Source organism: Oncorhynchus keta, chromosome 27 (assembly GCF_023373465.1).
Source record: "Oncorhynchus keta strain PuntledgeMale-10-30-2019 chromosome 27, Oket_V2, whole genome shotgun sequence".
Lineage (NCBI taxonomy): Eukaryota > Metazoa > Chordata > Actinopteri > Salmoniformes > Salmonidae > Oncorhynchus > Oncorhynchus keta.
Window position 1 is genome coordinate 12127065 of NC_068447.1, and position 17326 is coordinate 12144390.

Below are 17326 nucleotides of genomic sequence, written 5' to 3' on the forward strand. Positions count from 1 at the left end.
GTTGTTCAAGCCTTTGAACTCGAGCTTTTAGAAAGACCAAAACTATGACGATGTAGTAAGCAAGAACCCTATAGATGGTAAACTATGGTAAGAGAGTGACGTCTGAAATAGGCCTAGTTAAACTCCAGCAGGGCATGTAGAAAAGACTAAACTAAAAAAGGAATATTTTGAATCCCACTACATCACACTCTCATAGACAGTAGTGCAGCTGTGATCCACTTTTCAATTTAAAACCCTCTACAAATATATGTGTTCATATTAAACTCAATAAACTATATCTCTTCATTATGATTTATATAGTTTAAATGATGGTTTATTTGTTTATATAGTTTAAATGATGGTTTATTGACGCCCTTTAAATCATCTGACTTTTATTGACTCTATAATGAGCAGATGAACAAACATTAGTAGGTCTACTGAATAAAAACCCTTGCACTGTAGCCTACTGTGCCATCAATTTGTACCAACTCTCATTGTATTAATGTATGTAGGCAAGAGAGGGTATAACGCAATCTTTCTCTTGCACTTTCTACAGTCAGAAACAGGCAACGGAGAAGAAAACTGAACCAAGAACAGATAACTGAGGAGTTATCAAGATAACACTTCCTGGTTCCAATTCTATCTGTCTTCAGGTGCAGTGTCAACATGAGGACTTCACTGACACATTTGGACTTTCTCTACTTTCATTAACATCGGGTTGTCATTGTTCATTTTCGGGTTGAAACTTTATTTAATTAAAACAATTTAAACTATAATTTGAATCAACTACATTGTCCTCCGTGCATTCCAACGAAATCTTCATTAGTTCGAATGAGAGTTCTTAGCCCTCAGTGCACGAGGAGGAAGATCAGATACGAGTAGCGCTTCAGAAAGTCGCGGCAGGCAAGTGGAGAATACAGAAGAGGATACGTGTATTTCAGTTGATAATTGTGAACGCGAAAGACACCGAAGATGTCGGATTCAATGTCCAGCTTTTTGCACATTGGGGACATCGTTTCCCTTTACGCGGAGGGCTCTGTCAATGGTTTTATAAGTACACTTGGGTAAGTAATGTGCATGTCCATACAAACACTTTACCTTGTCTGTGGTTATAAGTTTACAATCTTGTCATTTTGACAGATCTTAATTTCAACATGCGGTAGTTACCCCATCGGTGTACTTCGAATCGAGACTCACATTTATCTCCTTCACCTCTTGTGGCCTCTATGTCAAGTTTTGCTCTCTGCGCAGTGAATTCATTTTTACAGAGAAATACAAAACTCCACGAATCCATGATTTAGGCTTCATGTATTTGTGTAGCTCATGTTACACAGCACAGTACGCTATTATAACAATTCCAGCCATATTATAGTCATGAGATCATTGCATCTGAGATTTAGTGTCTCTGAGAGAAGCCTAATTTATTTCATCAGCTGATGACAATAAGTTATACCTAGTCTGAGTATGGAAAAGTGGGCCATGGAGTCTGATCTCTAGATAGTCAAGCAAAACCATATGGAAACATCTGTTTTCTAGTAAGACATTACAATTGTTGTGTTCAAAAAGCTCATTAAAACGAGTTCGCTATTTTACAACTTTGTTCCATTGATTTTCAGCTAGCAATGGCTAAAGTTAGTCATTACAAGCTTAATCTATTTAGAAAACTGAACCATGGATTACAGTTTTTCCTGGCAAATAGACTACTTTCATGTTGTAAAATAGTGAACTAATCCTTTAAGCCAGGGCTCTCCAACCCTGTTCCTGGAGAGCTACCCTTCTGTAGGTTTACACTCCAACCCTGTTCTTGGAGAGCTACCCTCCGTTATGTTTTCACTCCAACCCTGTTCCTGGAGAGCTACCATCCTGTAGGTTCACTCCAACCCTGTTCCTGGAGAGCTACCCTCCTGTAGGTTTACACTCCAACCCTGTTCTTGGAGAGCTACCCTCCTGTAGGTTTTCACTCCAACCCAGTTCCTGGAGAGCTACCCTCCTTTAGGTTTTCACTCCAACCCTGTTCCTGGAGAGCTACCCTCCTGTAGGTTTACACTCCAACCCTGTTCCTGGAGAGCTACCCTCCTTTAGGTCTTCTGGAGAGCTACCCTCCAGGTTTCACCAATGTTCTGGAGAGCTACCCTCCTTTAGGTTTTTGGACCCTGTGAGAGCTACTGTCCTGTAGGTTTACAAAGGAGAGTAGCATCCTCCAGGAACACCCTGTTCCTGGAGGCTACCCTCCTGTAGGTACACTCCAACCCTGTTCTGAGAGCTAAAGGTTTCACCCAACCCTGTTCTTGAGAGCTACCCTCCTGTAGGTTTTCACAGGAGAGCTACCCTCCTTTAGGTTCACTCCAACCCTGTTCTTGGAGAGCTACCCTCTCCAGGTTTTCACTCCAGGGTTCCTGGAGAGCTACTGTCCAGGACTCCAAGGGTAGCTCTGGAGAGCTACCCTCCTTTAGGTTTGGAGTGAAACCTACAGGATGGTAGCTCTCCAGGAACAGGGTTGGAGTGAAAACCTTAAGGAGGGCAGTTCTCCAGGAACAGGGTTGGAGTGAAACCTAAATAAAGGAGGGTAGCTCTCCAGGAACAGGGTTGGAGTGTAAACCTAAAGGAGGGTAGCTCTCCAGGAACAGGGTTGGAGTGAAACCTACAGGAGGGTAGCTCTCCAGGAACAGGGTTGGAGTGAAAACCTACAGGAGGGTAGCTCTCCAGGAACAGGGTTGGAGTGAAAACCTAAAGGAGGGTAGTTCTCCAGGAACAGGGTTGGAGTGAAAACCTACAGGAGGGTAGCTCTCCAGGAACAGGGTTGGAGTGAACACCTAAATAAAGGAGGGTAGCTCTCCAGGAACAGGGTTGGAGTGAACACCTAAAGGAGGGTAGCTCTCCAGGAACAGGGTTGGAGTGTAAACCTACAGGAGGGTAGCTCTCCAGGAACAGGGTTGGAGTGAAAACCTAAAGGAGGGTAGCTCTCCAGGAACAGGGTTGGAGTGAAAACCTAAAGGAGGGTAGCTCTCCAGGAACAGGGTTGGAGTGAAAACCTACAGGAGGGTAGCTCTCCAGGAACAGGGTTGGAGTGAAAACCTAAAGGAGGGTAGCTCTCCAGGAACAGGGTTGGAGTGTAAACCTACAGGAGGGTAGCTCTCCAGGAACAGGGTTGGAGTGAAAACCTACAGGAGGGTAGCTCTCCAGGAACAGGGTTGGAGTGAAAACCTAAAGGAGGGTAGCTCTCCAGGAACAGGGTTGGAGTGAAAACCTAAAGGAGGGTAGCTCTCCAGGAACAGGGTTGGAGTGAAAACCTACAGGAGGGTAGCTCTCCAGGAACAGGGTTGGAGTGAAAACCTAAAGGAGGGTAGCTCTCCAGGAACAGGGTTGGAGTGAAAACCTACAGGAGGGTAGCTCTCCAGGAACAGGGTTGGAGTGAAAACCTAAAGGAGGGTAGCTCTCCAGGAACAGGGTTGGAGTGAAAACCTACAGGAGGGTAGCTCTCCAGGAACAGGGTTGGAGTGAAAACCTAAAGGAGGGTAGCTCTCCAGGAACAGGGTTGGAGTGAAAACCTACAGGAGGGTAGCTCTCCAGGAACAGGGTTGGAGTGAAAACCTAAAGGAGGGTAGCTCTCCAGGAACAGGGTTGGAGTGAAAACCTACAGGAGGGTAGCTCTCCAGGAACAGGGTTGGAGTGAAAACCTAAAGGAGGGTAGCTCTCCAGGAACAGGGTTGGAGAGCCCCATTTTAAACGGTGTTTCACATTGCAAGGCATTAGAGTTAAGAGTTGCACTAGGTCTATGTTGTTGATGATGAATAGTGTTGTTTCACCTGATTTTGTGCAGGCATATGTTATTTTTATTTTACCTTTATTTAACTAGGCAGGTCAGTTAAGAACACATTCTTATTTTCAATGACAGCCTAGAAACAGTGGGTGAACTGCCTGTTCAGGGGCAGAACGACAGATTTGTACCTTGTCAGCTCTGGGATTCGATCTTGCAACCTTTCGGTTACTAGTCCAACGCTCTAACCACTAGGCTACCTGTCGCCAATATCTAAAGTAGTTGTGCATTTCCCCTCGTCAGAAACATGTCCTTGATAAAAGATCATAGACAGTATTGGTTTAATACTCTTGTCAGTGAAAACATGGCTACAACTTTGTCCCAGGATATATTCCCCTGGCAGTATCCTGTTGTTGTTTATGTTCACATATACACTGCAGCCCCCCTTCCATTGTTTGCCTGAATGCCATTATTGTAGTAGGAATTATGTCAGGATAAGGAAGCGATTCCAAGTGTGTTCTTTGGAGATTTCCAACGGATAGGTGCTCTGGTAACTTGGGACTGTACCAAAACGGCACCCTATCCGCTATTAAGTGCACTACTTTTGACCAGGGCCCATTGTGCTCTGGTCAAAAGTAGTGCGCTATGTAGGGAATACGTTGCCGTTTGCGATGTTTTCAAATCATCTCTATTCATAGTGCTTCCTGTGGTTTCTCCAGTTGCTGCCGGAGAAGGAGATGTATTCTGGTGCCCTTTGTGTTCACTTGGAGCTGCCCACCAGGGGCGTCAGGCACTGCAAAAATCTGAGGGGGCACACAGTATGTGAGGATGGCTGGGGGTGTTCCGGGGTGGGGCTAGGCCCTGCTTAATTCTATGTAAACAATATGTATTTTTCTGCATATCTAAGCATACCTCTTGAGCTGTCTGTATACTCCTTGACTGGTTTATTTTTTTTTTTGAGAAATCTGGGCTAACTAAAGTCAACTTCATAAAATAGGTTGCTTTTAATTTTACAGAGAAACAACAACAACAAAAAGTACATTTATTTTCAGGACAAATCTGAGGGAGTCTACCAGCCTTGCCAGATGGGCATGATGCCCTAAGATGGGCATGATGCCCCTAGCCCCTTGGGCATGATTGTGCCCCTATGGGCAAATGCCCCTTCTTGGGCACGATGTTATCAGGTTGGGCATTGATGAACCTATTTGGGCACTAAATGTCAACTTCATAAAATGGGCACGTTGCTTTTAATTGGGCAGATGAAACAACCAAAAGTACTTTATTTTGGGCACTGATGCCCCTTTGCCCCCTATGGGCACGATGCCCCTGTGCCCCTATGGGCACGATGCCCTGTGCCCCCTATGGGCATGATGCCCCTGTGCCCCCTATGGGCATGATGCCCCTGTGCCCCTATGGGCACATGATGCCCTGTTGCCCCCTATGGGCACGATGCCTCTGTTGCCCCTATGGGCACGATGCCCCTGTTGCCCCCTATGGGCATGATGCCCCTGTGCCCCCTATGGGCATGATGCCCCTGTGCCCCCTATGGGCATGATGCCCCTGTGCCCCCTATGGGCATGATGCCCCTGTGCCCCCTATGGGCATGATGCCCCTGTGCCCCCTATGGGCATGATGCCCCTGTGCCCCCTATGGGCACGATGCCCCTGTTGCCCCCTATGGGCACGATGCCCCTGTTGCCCCCTATGGGCATGATGCCCCTGTTGCCCCTATGGGCATGATGCCCCTGTTGCCCCCTATGGGCATGATGCCTCTGTTGCCCCTATGGGCATGATGCCTCTGTTGCCCCCTATGGGCATGATGCCCCTGGTGCCCCTATGGGCATGATGCCTCTGTTGCCCCCTATGGGCATGATGCCTCTGTGCCCCCTATGGGCACGATGCCTCTGTTGCCCCCTATGGGCACGATGCCTCTGTTGCCCCTATGGGCACGATGCCTCTGTTGCCCCCTATGGGCACGATGCCTCTGTTGCCCCCTATGGGCATGATGCCCTGTTGCCCCCTATGGGCATGATGCCTCTGTTGCCCCCTATGGGCACGATGCCCTGTTGCCCCCTATGGGCACGATGCCTCTGTTGCCCCCTATGGACACGATGCCCTGTTGCCCCCTATGGGCACGGTGCCCTGTTGCCCCTATGGGCACGATGCCTCTGTGCCCCTATGGGCATGATGCCCCTGTGCCCCTATGGGCATGATGCCCCTGTGCCCCCTATGGGCATGATGCCCTGTGCCCCCTGGGCACGATGCCCCCTATGGGCATGATGCCCTGTGCCCCCTATGGGCACGATGCCCCTGTGCCCCTATGGGCATGATGCCCCTGTGCCCCCTATGGGCACGATGCCCTGTGCCCCTATGGGCATGATGCCCCTGTGCCCCCTATGGGCATGATGCCCCTGTGCCCCCTATGGGCATGATGCCCCTGTGCCCCCTATGGGCATGATGCCCTGTTGCCCCTATGGGCACGATGCCCTGTTGCCCCCTATGGGCACGATGCCCTGTTGCCCCCTATGGGCATGATGCCCTGTTGCCCCCTATGGGCATGATGCCTCTGTTGCCCCCTATGGGCATGATGCCCTGTTGCCCCCTATGGGCATGATGCCCTGTTGCCCCCTATGGGCACGATGCCCCTGTGCCCCTATGGGCATGATGCCCCTGTTGCCCCCTATGGGCATGATGCCCCTGTGCCCCCTATGGGCACGATGCCTCTGTTGCCCCTATGGGCACGATGCCCCTGTTGCCCCCTATGGGCATGATGCCTCTGTTGCCCCCTATGGGCATGATGCCTCTGTTGCCCCCTATGGGCATGATGCCCCTGTGCCCCCTATGGGCACGATGCCCCTGTGCCCCCTATGGGCACGATGCCCCTGTGCCCCCTATGGGCACGATGCCCTGTGCCCCCTATGGGCATGATGCCCCTGTGCCCCCTATGGGCATGATGCCCTGTGCCCCCTATGGGCATGATGCCCCTGTGCCCCTATGGGCATGATGCCCCTGTTGCCCCCTATGGGCATGATGCCCCTGTGCCCCCTATGGGCATGATGCCCCTGTTGCCCCCTATGGGCATGATGCCTCTGTTGCCCCCTATGGGCATGATGCCTCTGTTGCCCCTATGGGCATGATGCCTCTGTGCCCCCTATGGGCATGATGCCTCTGTGCCCCCTATGGGCATGATGCCCCTGTGCCCCCTATGGGCATGATGCCCCTGTGCCCCCTATGGGCATGATGCCTCTGTGCCCCCTATGGGCATGATGCCCCTGTTGCCCCCTATGGGCATGATGCCCCTGTGCCCCCTATGGGCATGATGCCCCTGTGCCCCCTATGGGCATGATGCCCCTGTGCCCCCTATGGGCATGATGCCCCTGTGCCCCCTATGGGCACGATGCCTCTGTTGCCCCTATGGGCACGATGCCTCTGTTGCCCCCTATGGGCACGATGCCTCTGTTGCCCCCTATGGGCATGATGCCCTGTTGCCCCCTATGGGCATGATGCCCTGTTGCCCCCTATGGGCATGATGCCTCTGTTGCCCCTATGGGCATGATGCCCTGTTGCCCCTATGGGCATGATGCCCCTGTGCCCCCTATGGGCATGATGCCCTGTTGCCCCTATGGGCACGATGCCCTGTTGCCCCCTATGGGCATGATGCCCCTGTTGCCCCCTATGGGCATGATGCCCTGTGCCCCTATGGGCATGATGCCTCTGTTGCCCCCTATGGGCATGATGCCCTGTTGCCCCCTATGGGCACGATGCCCCTGTGCCCCCTATGGGCATGATGCCCCTGTGCCCCCTATGGGCACGATGCCCCTGTGCCCCCTATGGGCATGATGCCCCTGTGCCCCTATGGGCATGATGCCTCTGTGCCCCCTATGGGCATGATGCCTCTGTGCCCCCTATGGGCATGATGCCCCTGTGCCCCCTATGGGCATGATGCCCCTGTGCCCCCTATGGGCATGATGCCCCTGTGCCCCCTATGGGCATGATGCCCCTGTGCCCCCTATGGGCATGATGCCTCTGTGCCCCCTATGGGCATGATGCCCCTGTGCCCCCTATGGGCACGATGCCTCTGTTGCCCCCTATGGGCACGATGCCTCTGTTGCCCCCTATGGGCATGATGCCTCTGTGCCCCCTATGGGCATGATGCCTCTGTGCCCCCTATGGGCATGATGCCTCTGTGCCCCCTATGGGCATGATGCCCCTGTGCCCCCTATGGGCATGATGCCTCTGTGCCCCCTATGGGCATGATGCCTGTGTGCCCCCTATGGGCATGATGCCTCTGTGCCCCCTATGGGCATGATGCCTCTGTTGCCCCCTATGGGCATGATGCCTCTGTTGCCCCCTATGGGCATGATGCCTCTGTTGCCCCCTATGGGCATGATGCCCCTGTTGCCCCCTATGGGCATGATGCCTCTGTTGCCCCCTATGGGCATGATGCCTCTGTTGCCCCCTATGGACATGATGCCTCTGTGCCCCCTATGGGCATGATGCCTCTGTGCCCCCTATGGGCATGATGCCTCTGTTGCCCCCTATGGGCATGATGCCCTGTGAACCCTATGGGCATGATGCTTCAATTGTCCCCATGGGCATGATGCCTCTTGCCCCCTATGGTCATGATGCCCCTCTGTTCCCCTATGGGAACCTCTTTCCCTAATGGGCATGATGCCCTCTGGAACCCCCTAATGGGCATGATTCTACGTGGAACTTTTCATGATACAAAGTTCTGTGAACCCCCTAATGGACATGATTCCCCTGTGAACCTTTTCACTAATGGGCATGGTGCCCCTGTGAACCCCCTATGGGCATGGTGAACCTGTTTCACTATGGGAATAAGTTTACCTGGAACCATTTCTTCTTCAATTGTCCCCATTGGACAACCTTTGAAAATAACTATTTTTCACTAATACAAAGTTCTACGTGGAACCTTTTCACTAATACAAAGTTCTACGTGGAACCTTTTCACTAATACAAAGTTCTACGTGGAACCTTTTCACTAATACAAAGTTCTATGTGGAACCTTTTCACTAATACAAAGTTCTACGTGGAACCTTTTCACTTATATAAAGTTCCAAGTAGAATCTTTTTCACCATCAAAGGGTTCTACCTGGAACCAAAAAGGGTTCTCCTATGGGGACAAACAAATAACAGCTTTTTCCTAGGAGTGGAGCCCTGTCCAGGCAGCCACTGAAACAGCTCCAGGGCTTGGCCTCTGATGCCTGTTCAAACAGACTCGAGTCACCTATTAGCCACACTTAATTTATTCACTATCGCGAAGTAGGCTATAACTGTCTGGCTGAGTCATATTTGAAACAATATCGAGTCAATGTTTAATTTATTTATCATCTGTGGAGAGGCACAATTGCTTCCTTCTGGAACGATGGGGAAGTGGATTGTAGTCTATAACACAGGGTCGGTCACATGAGGACTGTACAACAGCATGTCTCTAAAATCATGTCTCTTAGTTTGCATAAATTCAAACACTAGGATGATTGCTGTAATCAGTCACAACAAGGGATAGAGCAGTGGGTAACGCATGCCAAATCTCTGTCGAGGACAGGACACACATTTGACTGTCTGACAACACAGGGCTGACCTATTGGAAGGTTCTAGCTCAGTATGACAAATAGCTTTTAGCAAGTGTCTTGAAGCACACTGTGATGCACTTTAGGTTCACATCAGGTCTCTGTCCAGAGAGAAAGTTTGTATTTTTTACATAGGGGGTTACCTCAAATCTCTAACACTTAACAGAATAAAATATTATTTCAGAATTAAATTACATCTAAGTTGTGTATCAATGGCCAAAAATGACCAATAATGATGATAAATGGTGCACTTATATTTAAAACATGGGATACTGGACTTCAGAGCTAAATAGCTAGAGCTGATTTAAGTCTGTCTTACTGTATAACACATGATGCCTGTAAGGACAGAAGAAGCAGGACAAATGAGTTGTAACTATTGTTGACAGCATCTGCGTCGGTGCCTGTTGAGTTATTTACACGTGACAGAACACAGTGCAGATCTGTGTTTATGAATGAAATCCTCAGGGACCTGAGAGTTTAAAATGTAATTTTGTGATGTCGAGTTGCCAATCCCAACGAGTTCGGGAGAGACGAAGGTTGAGACATGAGCCAAGCTGCGCTGCTTCTTAACACACTGCCAGCCGCACCAATGTGTCAGAGGAAACACAGTTCGCCTGACGACCGAAGTCAGCTTGCAGGCACCCGGGCCGTCGCTAGAGCACGATGAGCCAAGGAGTACCCCCAAGCCAAACCCTACCCTAACTCGGACGGCGCTGGGCAAATTGTGCGCCACACTATGGGGCTTCTGGTCACGGCCAGCTGTGACACAGCTTGGTGCCTCAGCAGTGCTTTAGACTGCCTGACATGGGTTTTTAAAAGTGGCACAGACTTTAAAACCACGAACATACACCTGGTGCAGCTTCAACAAAGGTCCTGATTTTCTGTTGTGTCGTTTTAGAGCCTGCTCCCTTCTTGTGAGGGATGATAGCTCTGCATTCAATCACACTTGCTTTGCATTCTCTGTCTCAGGTGAAAATCTTCAACCCACTGATGGTAGCCTATTCAAACAGCATACCACTGATGGTATTCATACTGCAATTTAAATATATACAGTGTATTTGGAAAATATTCCAAACCCTTGACTTCTTCCCCCCAAAATTACATTACAGCCCCCATAATGACAATGCGAAAACAGGTTTAGATTTTTTGGCAATTTTATTTAAAAAAAGACAACTTATGTTAATAAGGTGTAAGTATTCAGACCCGTTGCTATGAGACTCGAAATGGAGCTCAGGTGCATCCTGTTTCCATTGATCATCCTTGAGATGTTTCTACAACTTGATTGGAGTCCAACCTGTGGTAAATTCAATTGATTGGACATGATTTGGAAAGACACACACCTGTCTATATAAGGTCCCACAGTTGACAGTACAAGTCAGAGCAAAAACCAAGCCATGAGGTGGAAGGAATTGCCCGTAGAGATCAGAGACAGGATTGTGTCGAGGTACAGATCTGTATTGTGTAGATTGATGAGGTTTTTATTTAATCAATTTTAGAACGACGCTGTAACACAACAAAATGTAGGAAAAGTCAAGGAGTCAGAATACTTTCCGAATGCACTGTGTATATATATATATATATAACAAATATCTTGCATAAGTTAAAAATCACATTGAATGATATTCAATATCTATGTGAATTAATTCAATGACCGTGAAGTTTAACAAATAAATCTGTTTTTATAAAGACCTCAATTCCTGAGTTGTGAGTGATTCATACGCAATGCAAATGACCAGGGGAGCACGCCAGCCTCTAGCCAAAGCAATGAACCCACAATATGTAGACAAACCTCACCTGGCTGCTAGATGACTCCCATTGATTACGTGAAGGAGGGGGATATAGGGGGATATAGGGGGGTTAACCAGAGACAACCCTCTGCACACAAACATGTACAGACCGATGGTAAAGATGTAGGATTAGCTTGGCCTTTCAGGTAGCGGCTTTTAGATACACAAACACCCCTTTTTTTAAACATATTTCCAGTGCATTGTGTGAACTGTGAGCCTGTCTTGTGTTTTTCATCTGCTGTCATGGAAATAGCACTTCAGCATGTTTCAGCCATCTTAGGGTAATAGGTTCTATGGGCACTCTAAAGAGGAGCAACCCAAAGAATTCAGACTGCTTTAAGAAGCTTTGTAGTGACCACATCCTCACATGCAGTATAATAGGCTATAGATTACAACCTCCAGTGGCCTTCAGAAAGTATTCACACCCCTTGACGTTTTCTACATTTACAGAATAAAAACATCCAAAAATATGCATCCTGTTTGCAATGAGTCACTAAAATACTGAGAGAACTGTGGCAAATAAATTAACGTTATGTCCTGCATACAAAGCATTATGTTTGGGGCAAATCCAACAACACATCACTGAGTATCAATAGCTTGGCTGCATCATGTTATGGGTATGCTTGTCATTGGCAAGGACTAGGGAGTTTTTATATATATAAAAAACTGAGCTAAGCACAGGCAAAATCCTAGATGACACTTGGAGACAAATCTACCTTTCAGGAGGACAATAACCTAAAACACAAGGCCAAATATACACTGGAGTTACTTACCAAGACATCATTGAATGTTCCTGACTGGCCTAGTTACAGTTTTGACCTAAAATCGTCTTGAAAATCTGTGGAAAGACATGGCTGTCTAGCAATGATCAACAACCATCTTGACAGTTGAAGAATTCTTAAAATAATAAAAATGGGCAAATATTGCACAATCCAGGTATGAAAACCTCAGACTTAACCAGAAGAACTCACAGCCTAAGGTATTTCTAGCATATATTGACTCAGACCCCTTTTTCCACATTTTGTTACATTACAGACTTATTCTAAAATTGATCAAATTGCCCCCCTCCCCATAATGACAAAACAAAAACCAGGTTTAGATTTCTTTTTCAAGTCCATAATACTTACATAGTCATTCTGACCCTTCACTCAACTTTGTTGAAGTACTATTGGCAGCAATTACAGCCTTGAGTCTTCTTGGGTATGAAGCTACAGTATAAGGTTGGCAGCTGTATTTGGGGAGTTTCTCCCATTCTTCTCTGCAGATCCTCAAGCTCTGTCAGGTTGGATGGGAAGCGTCACTGCACAACTATTTTCAGGTCTCTCCAGAGATGTTGATCGGGTTCAAGTCCGGGCTCTGGCTGGGCCACTCAAGGACATTCAGAGACTTGTCCCGAAGCCACTCCTGCATCGTCTTGGCTGTGTGCTTAGGGTCATTGCCCTGCCACTGAAAAACATCCCCACAGCATGATGCTGCCACCACCATGCTTCACCGTAGGGATGGTGCCAGGTTTCCTCCAGACGGGATACTTGGCATTGAGGTTTCATCAAACCACAGAATCTGGTTTCTCATGTTCTTTTGGTGCCTTTTGGCAAACTCCAAGTGGGCTGTCATGTGCCTTTTACTGAGGAGTGGCTTCTGTCTGTCTACTTTACCATAAAGGCCTGATCTGGAGTGCTGCAGAGATGGTTGTCTATCTGGAAGTTTCTCCCATCTCCACAGAGGAACTCTGGAGCCATTTCAGAGTGACGATCGGGATCTTGGTCACCCAATTGCTCAGTTTTGCTGGGCAGCCAGCTCCAGGAAGAGTCTCGGTGGTTTCAAACTTCTTCCATTTAAGAAGGATGGAGGCCACTGTGTTCTTGGGGACCTTCAATGCTGCAGAAATGTTTTGGTGCCCTTCCCCAGATCTCTGCCTCGACACAATCCTGTCTCTGAGCTCTACGGACAATTCCTGCAACATCATGGCTTGGTTTTTGCTCTGACATGCACTGTCAACTGTGGGACCTTATATAGACAGGTGTGTGCTTTTCCAAATGATGTCCAATCAATTGAATTTCCCACAGGTTGGAATCCAATCAAGTTGTGGAACCGTCTCAAGGATGATCAATGGAAACAGGATGCACCTGAGCTCATTTGAGTCTCAAAGCAAACTGAAATACCTTATTTACATAAGTATTATTATTTTTTTTACATTTGCAAAAATCCATATATTTTTCACTTTGTCATTATGGGGTATTGTGTGTAGATTGTTGAGGAAAAATAAATAATGTAATCATTTTAAAAAACACGGCTGTAATGTAAAAATGTGGAAAAAGTCTGAAAAGGGTCTGAATACTTTCAGAATGCACAATATACATTAGTGTTTCTTTTTCTTTTATAAATACAAAATATTTAAAAAAATCTTCCACTGACAGAGTATTTTGTGTAGATTGTTGACAAGAAATTACAATTAAATTCATTTTAATCCCACTTTGTTACTGTGACAATACAGAGGCGGATGCAAGATGCAAGCAACGATGGTTTAATGACTACAGTTTACAACAGCAACAGGACAGACAGACTGTACTCAGACGGAATCCGACCCAGGGACTAGGGCGCATCTTCCAATGATAGCGTGCTGAGAAATCCAGGGGAGTGTGTCCGGATGGGTAGGAAGGAGCACAGCAGATAATCCACACAAGGGCGGCGAGAGAAGAGCACAGACACACGACACAACCTCAGGGAAGTAACAACGATCTGACAACAAGAAACACTGGTTACAGAACATATAAAGGGAAGATAAGTGGTTCCAGCTGGAGCAGACAATCAGGCCGAGATTGGGAACCACGCCCACACAAACACGGGAGAGAGAGAGAGAGAGGCAGTGGATTCATGAACCGTGACAATACCCCCCCCCCCTAGGAACGCCTCTTGGCGTTCCCAGGCGAATTTACCTGTCGATTGAAATCATCGATAAGGGAGTGATCCAGAATGTCCCTAGCAGGTACCCAACTTCTCTCCTCCGGGCCGTAACCCTCCCAGTCCACCAGGTACTGGAATCCGCGTCCCCTCCTTCTAGAGTCCAAAATACAATTGACAGAAAAGGTGGGTTCCCCATCAACAAGTCGTGGCGGCGGGGAACCGGGACCGGCGGGTTAATGCGTGCCTGAAACACAGGTTTTATTTTAGACACATGAAAGGTAGGATGAATTCTCCTATACGCCGGAGGAAGCTTGAGCCGGACCGCCACCGGACTAATGATCCTGGTGACTCTGAACGGGCCGATAAATTTGGGGGCAAGTTTGTTCGAAACGGATCGGAGTGGAATGTTCTTAGTAGAAAGCCACACTCTTTGGCCAACGACGTATACCGGAGGCTTCGACCGGTGGCGATCGGCCTTAGCCTTGGTGCGCCCCACCCGGAGAAGAGTCTCACGGGCTCTGCTCCATGCGTGACGGCACCTCTGGATGAAAGCGTGAGCGGAAGGAACAGTGACCTCGGACTCCGTACTGGGAAAGATAGGTGGCTGGTAACCTAAACTACACTCAAACGGAGAGAGACCCGTAGCTGCCACTGGCAACGAATTGTGAGCGTACTCAACCATAGAGAGTTGTTGACTCCAGGAAGAGGGATTCTTAGAAACCAAACATCGCAACACTCTCTCCAAATCTTGGTTGGCCCTCTCCGTTTGACCGTTGCTCTGGGGATGAAACCCTGAAGACAGGCTGACACTCGCTCCCAGTAACCTACAAAACTCTTGCCAAAACTTGGAGACAAATTGGGGCCCCCTGTCAGAAACTACGTCCATCGGCAGGCCATGTAAGCGAAAGACGTGATCCACGACAGCTACCGCTGTCTCCTTGGCAGATGGTAATTTAGGCAAGGGAATAAAATGAGCCGCCTTCGAGAACCGGTCCACCACGGTCAACACCACCGTCTTGCCCTGGGAGGGCGGGAGGCCGGTAACAAAATCTAGCGCGATGTGGGACCAGGGTCTCGAAGGGACCGACAGCGGTTGGAGTAACCCATCTGGGGGTCGATTAGAAGTCTTCCCAGTGGCACAAACCGAGCAAGCCAAGACAAAACTGTGAATGTCACGAGCCATCAGTGGCCACCAAAAAAGCGTTGCTTAACCAAAAAGCTAGTGCGGCTGACTCCTGGATGACACGCTACGTTGGAGCAATGGCCCCACCGAATAACATCGGACCGACACCCCTCCGGCACAAACAACCGATTAGGCGGGCAACCGGGCGGAGGCGTTACCCCTTCTAAGGCCGTTTTGACCCTCGATTCAACCTCCCATGTGAGTGTGGATACCACTAGGGTCCCGGGTAGGATGTACTCGGGGGAGTGGATGGGCGTTCGGAATGGTCAAAAATGCGAGAAAGGGTTTGACATTCTTGGAACCCGGGCGATACGAGAGAGAGAAGTCAAAACGTCCGAAAAAGAGTGCCCACCGCGCCTGTCTGGAGTTGAGTCGCTTAGCGGTTCTGATATATTCCAAATTTTTGTGATCGGTCCAAACTATAAAAGGTACCCCGAACCCTCTAACCAATGGCGCCACTCCTCCAGTGCTAACTTCACTGCCAACAACTCTCTGTTGCCAATGTCGTAGTTGCGTTCCGCAGGTGATAACCGATGGGAAAGGAACGCACAAGGGTGCATCTTGTCGTCAGAAGAGGAACGTTGGGAAAGTACCGCACCTACCCCCCACCTCTGAAGCGTCCACCTCTACTACGAACTGACGCGAGGGATCGGGAGCTATGAGGATGGGAGCCGAAACAAAGCGGCTCTTGAGTTTGGCGAATGCAGCCTCGGCTGTATCGGACCACCTGAACGGCACTCTGGGGAGGTTAAGGCGGTAAGAGGAGCGACTATCTGACTAAAGTTGCGAACGAAACGCCGGTAGAAATTGGCGAATCCCAGAAACCTCTGTAGGGCCTTACGGGAATCTGGGCTTGGCCAATCCACCACAGCCTTAACCTTGTCAGGATCCATGCGAATACCTTCAGTCGAGACGATGTAACCTAGGAATGGAACGGATTGTGCATGAAAAATGCATTTCTCCGTCTTGACAAAAAGTCCATTCTCCAACAACCTCTGAAGCACTCGTCTGACGTGCTGAACGTTTTCCTGGAGAGAAGAAGAAAAAATCAGTATGTCATCCAGGTAAACATATATGAACTGATCAATCATATCTCTCAGCACGTCATTGACGAGTGCCTGGAAAACCGCTGGGGAGTTGGATAGCCCAAAAGGCATGACCAAATATTCGAAGTGCCCTCTGGGGGTGTTAAACGCGGTCTTCCATTCGTCCCCCCTTATGCGAACCAAATGATATGCATTACGTAAATCCAACTTAGTGAACACGGATGCTCCCTGTAACCTTTCAAAGGCTGAGGACATCAACGGTAAGGGATAGGTATTCTTCACTGTGATGTTATTCAACCCACGGTAATCAACGCAAGGACGCAGAGATCCGTCCTTCTTTCCCACAAAGAAGAACCCCGCCCCCGCTGGAGAAGAGGAAGGACGAATGAATCCAGATGCCAGAGAATCAGAGATGTATCTCTCCATAGCCTCCCTCTCAGGAACAGAGAGTGAATATAACTTGCCTTTAGGCGGAGACTCACCTGGCAATAATTCTATTGCACAGTCATATGGACGATGCGGAGGAAGAGAAGCAGCACGGGACTTACTGAACACCTCCTTCAGGTCGAGGTATTCAACGGGCACGTTAGACAAATCCACTGCCTCCTCTAGAAACACAGAATCAGACACAGACGAACAGGCAGACACTAAACAGGACTCAAGACACTTGTTACTCCACATGGATATAGAGTTAAGACCCCAGTCAACTCTGGGGTTGTGTTGGGTGAGCCAAGGGTGGCCGAGAACTAATGGTGCAAGGGGTGAGTCCATGAGTAGAAATGATAGTGTCTCAGTGTGATTGCCAGAAGTGATGAGTGTGATAGGTTCAGTGGTGTGAGAAATGTTGGGGAGTTCTTGACCATTGAGAGCGTTGACGGATATCTTGTGCGTGAGTGAGGTGATAGGAATCTGGAGTTTGTGAGCGAGCTTGAAGTCCATGAAATTACCCTCTGCTCCTGAGTCCAGTAAGGCTTGGGTGTCGTGCGTGTGGGTGGCCCATCTTAGTCTTACCGGGAGGAGAGTAGATGATGAGGTCTTCTCTGTGGTGACACCACCCGATAGTAGCCTCATGTTTACTAC

General features: G+C 48.7%; 1 protein-coding gene and 1 long non-coding RNA gene across 10 annotated transcripts in view; one reads left to right on the forward strand and one right to left on the reverse strand.

The window, feature by feature from the left end:
- The first annotated feature begins 500 nt into the window (after nt 1–500).
- LOC118360257 (inositol 1,4,5-trisphosphate receptor type 3-like) overlaps nt 501–17326 on the forward strand; it is a 75499-nt gene continuing 58673 nt past the window's right edge. For all 5 annotated transcript variants that reach the window (XR_008082744.1, XM_052481675.1, XM_052481677.1 and 2 more), the window contains exon 1: nt 501–1043. Coding sequence is in view for 4 of the 5 variants with exons in the window: in XM_052481675.1 (XP_052337635.1) it covers nt 952–1043 (92 nt within the window). In the remaining variant the exon portion in view is untranslated. The remainder of the gene's footprint in view (nt 1044–17326) is intronic.
- On the reverse strand, nt 2567–3810 carry LOC127912449 (uncharacterized). Of its 5 annotated transcripts, none has more exons than XR_008082760.1 (3): nt 3614–3810; nt 3098–3183; nt 2567–2792 (listed from the first exon to the last, which is right to left on the reverse strand). It is a non-coding gene; the product is annotated as an uncharacterized LOC127912449 (long non-coding RNA). The 5 variants fall into 5 exon arrangements; XR_008082762.1 differs by having other exon boundaries at nt 3528–3651; XR_008082759.1 differs by lacking the exon at nt 3614–3810 and adding an exon at nt 3356–3582.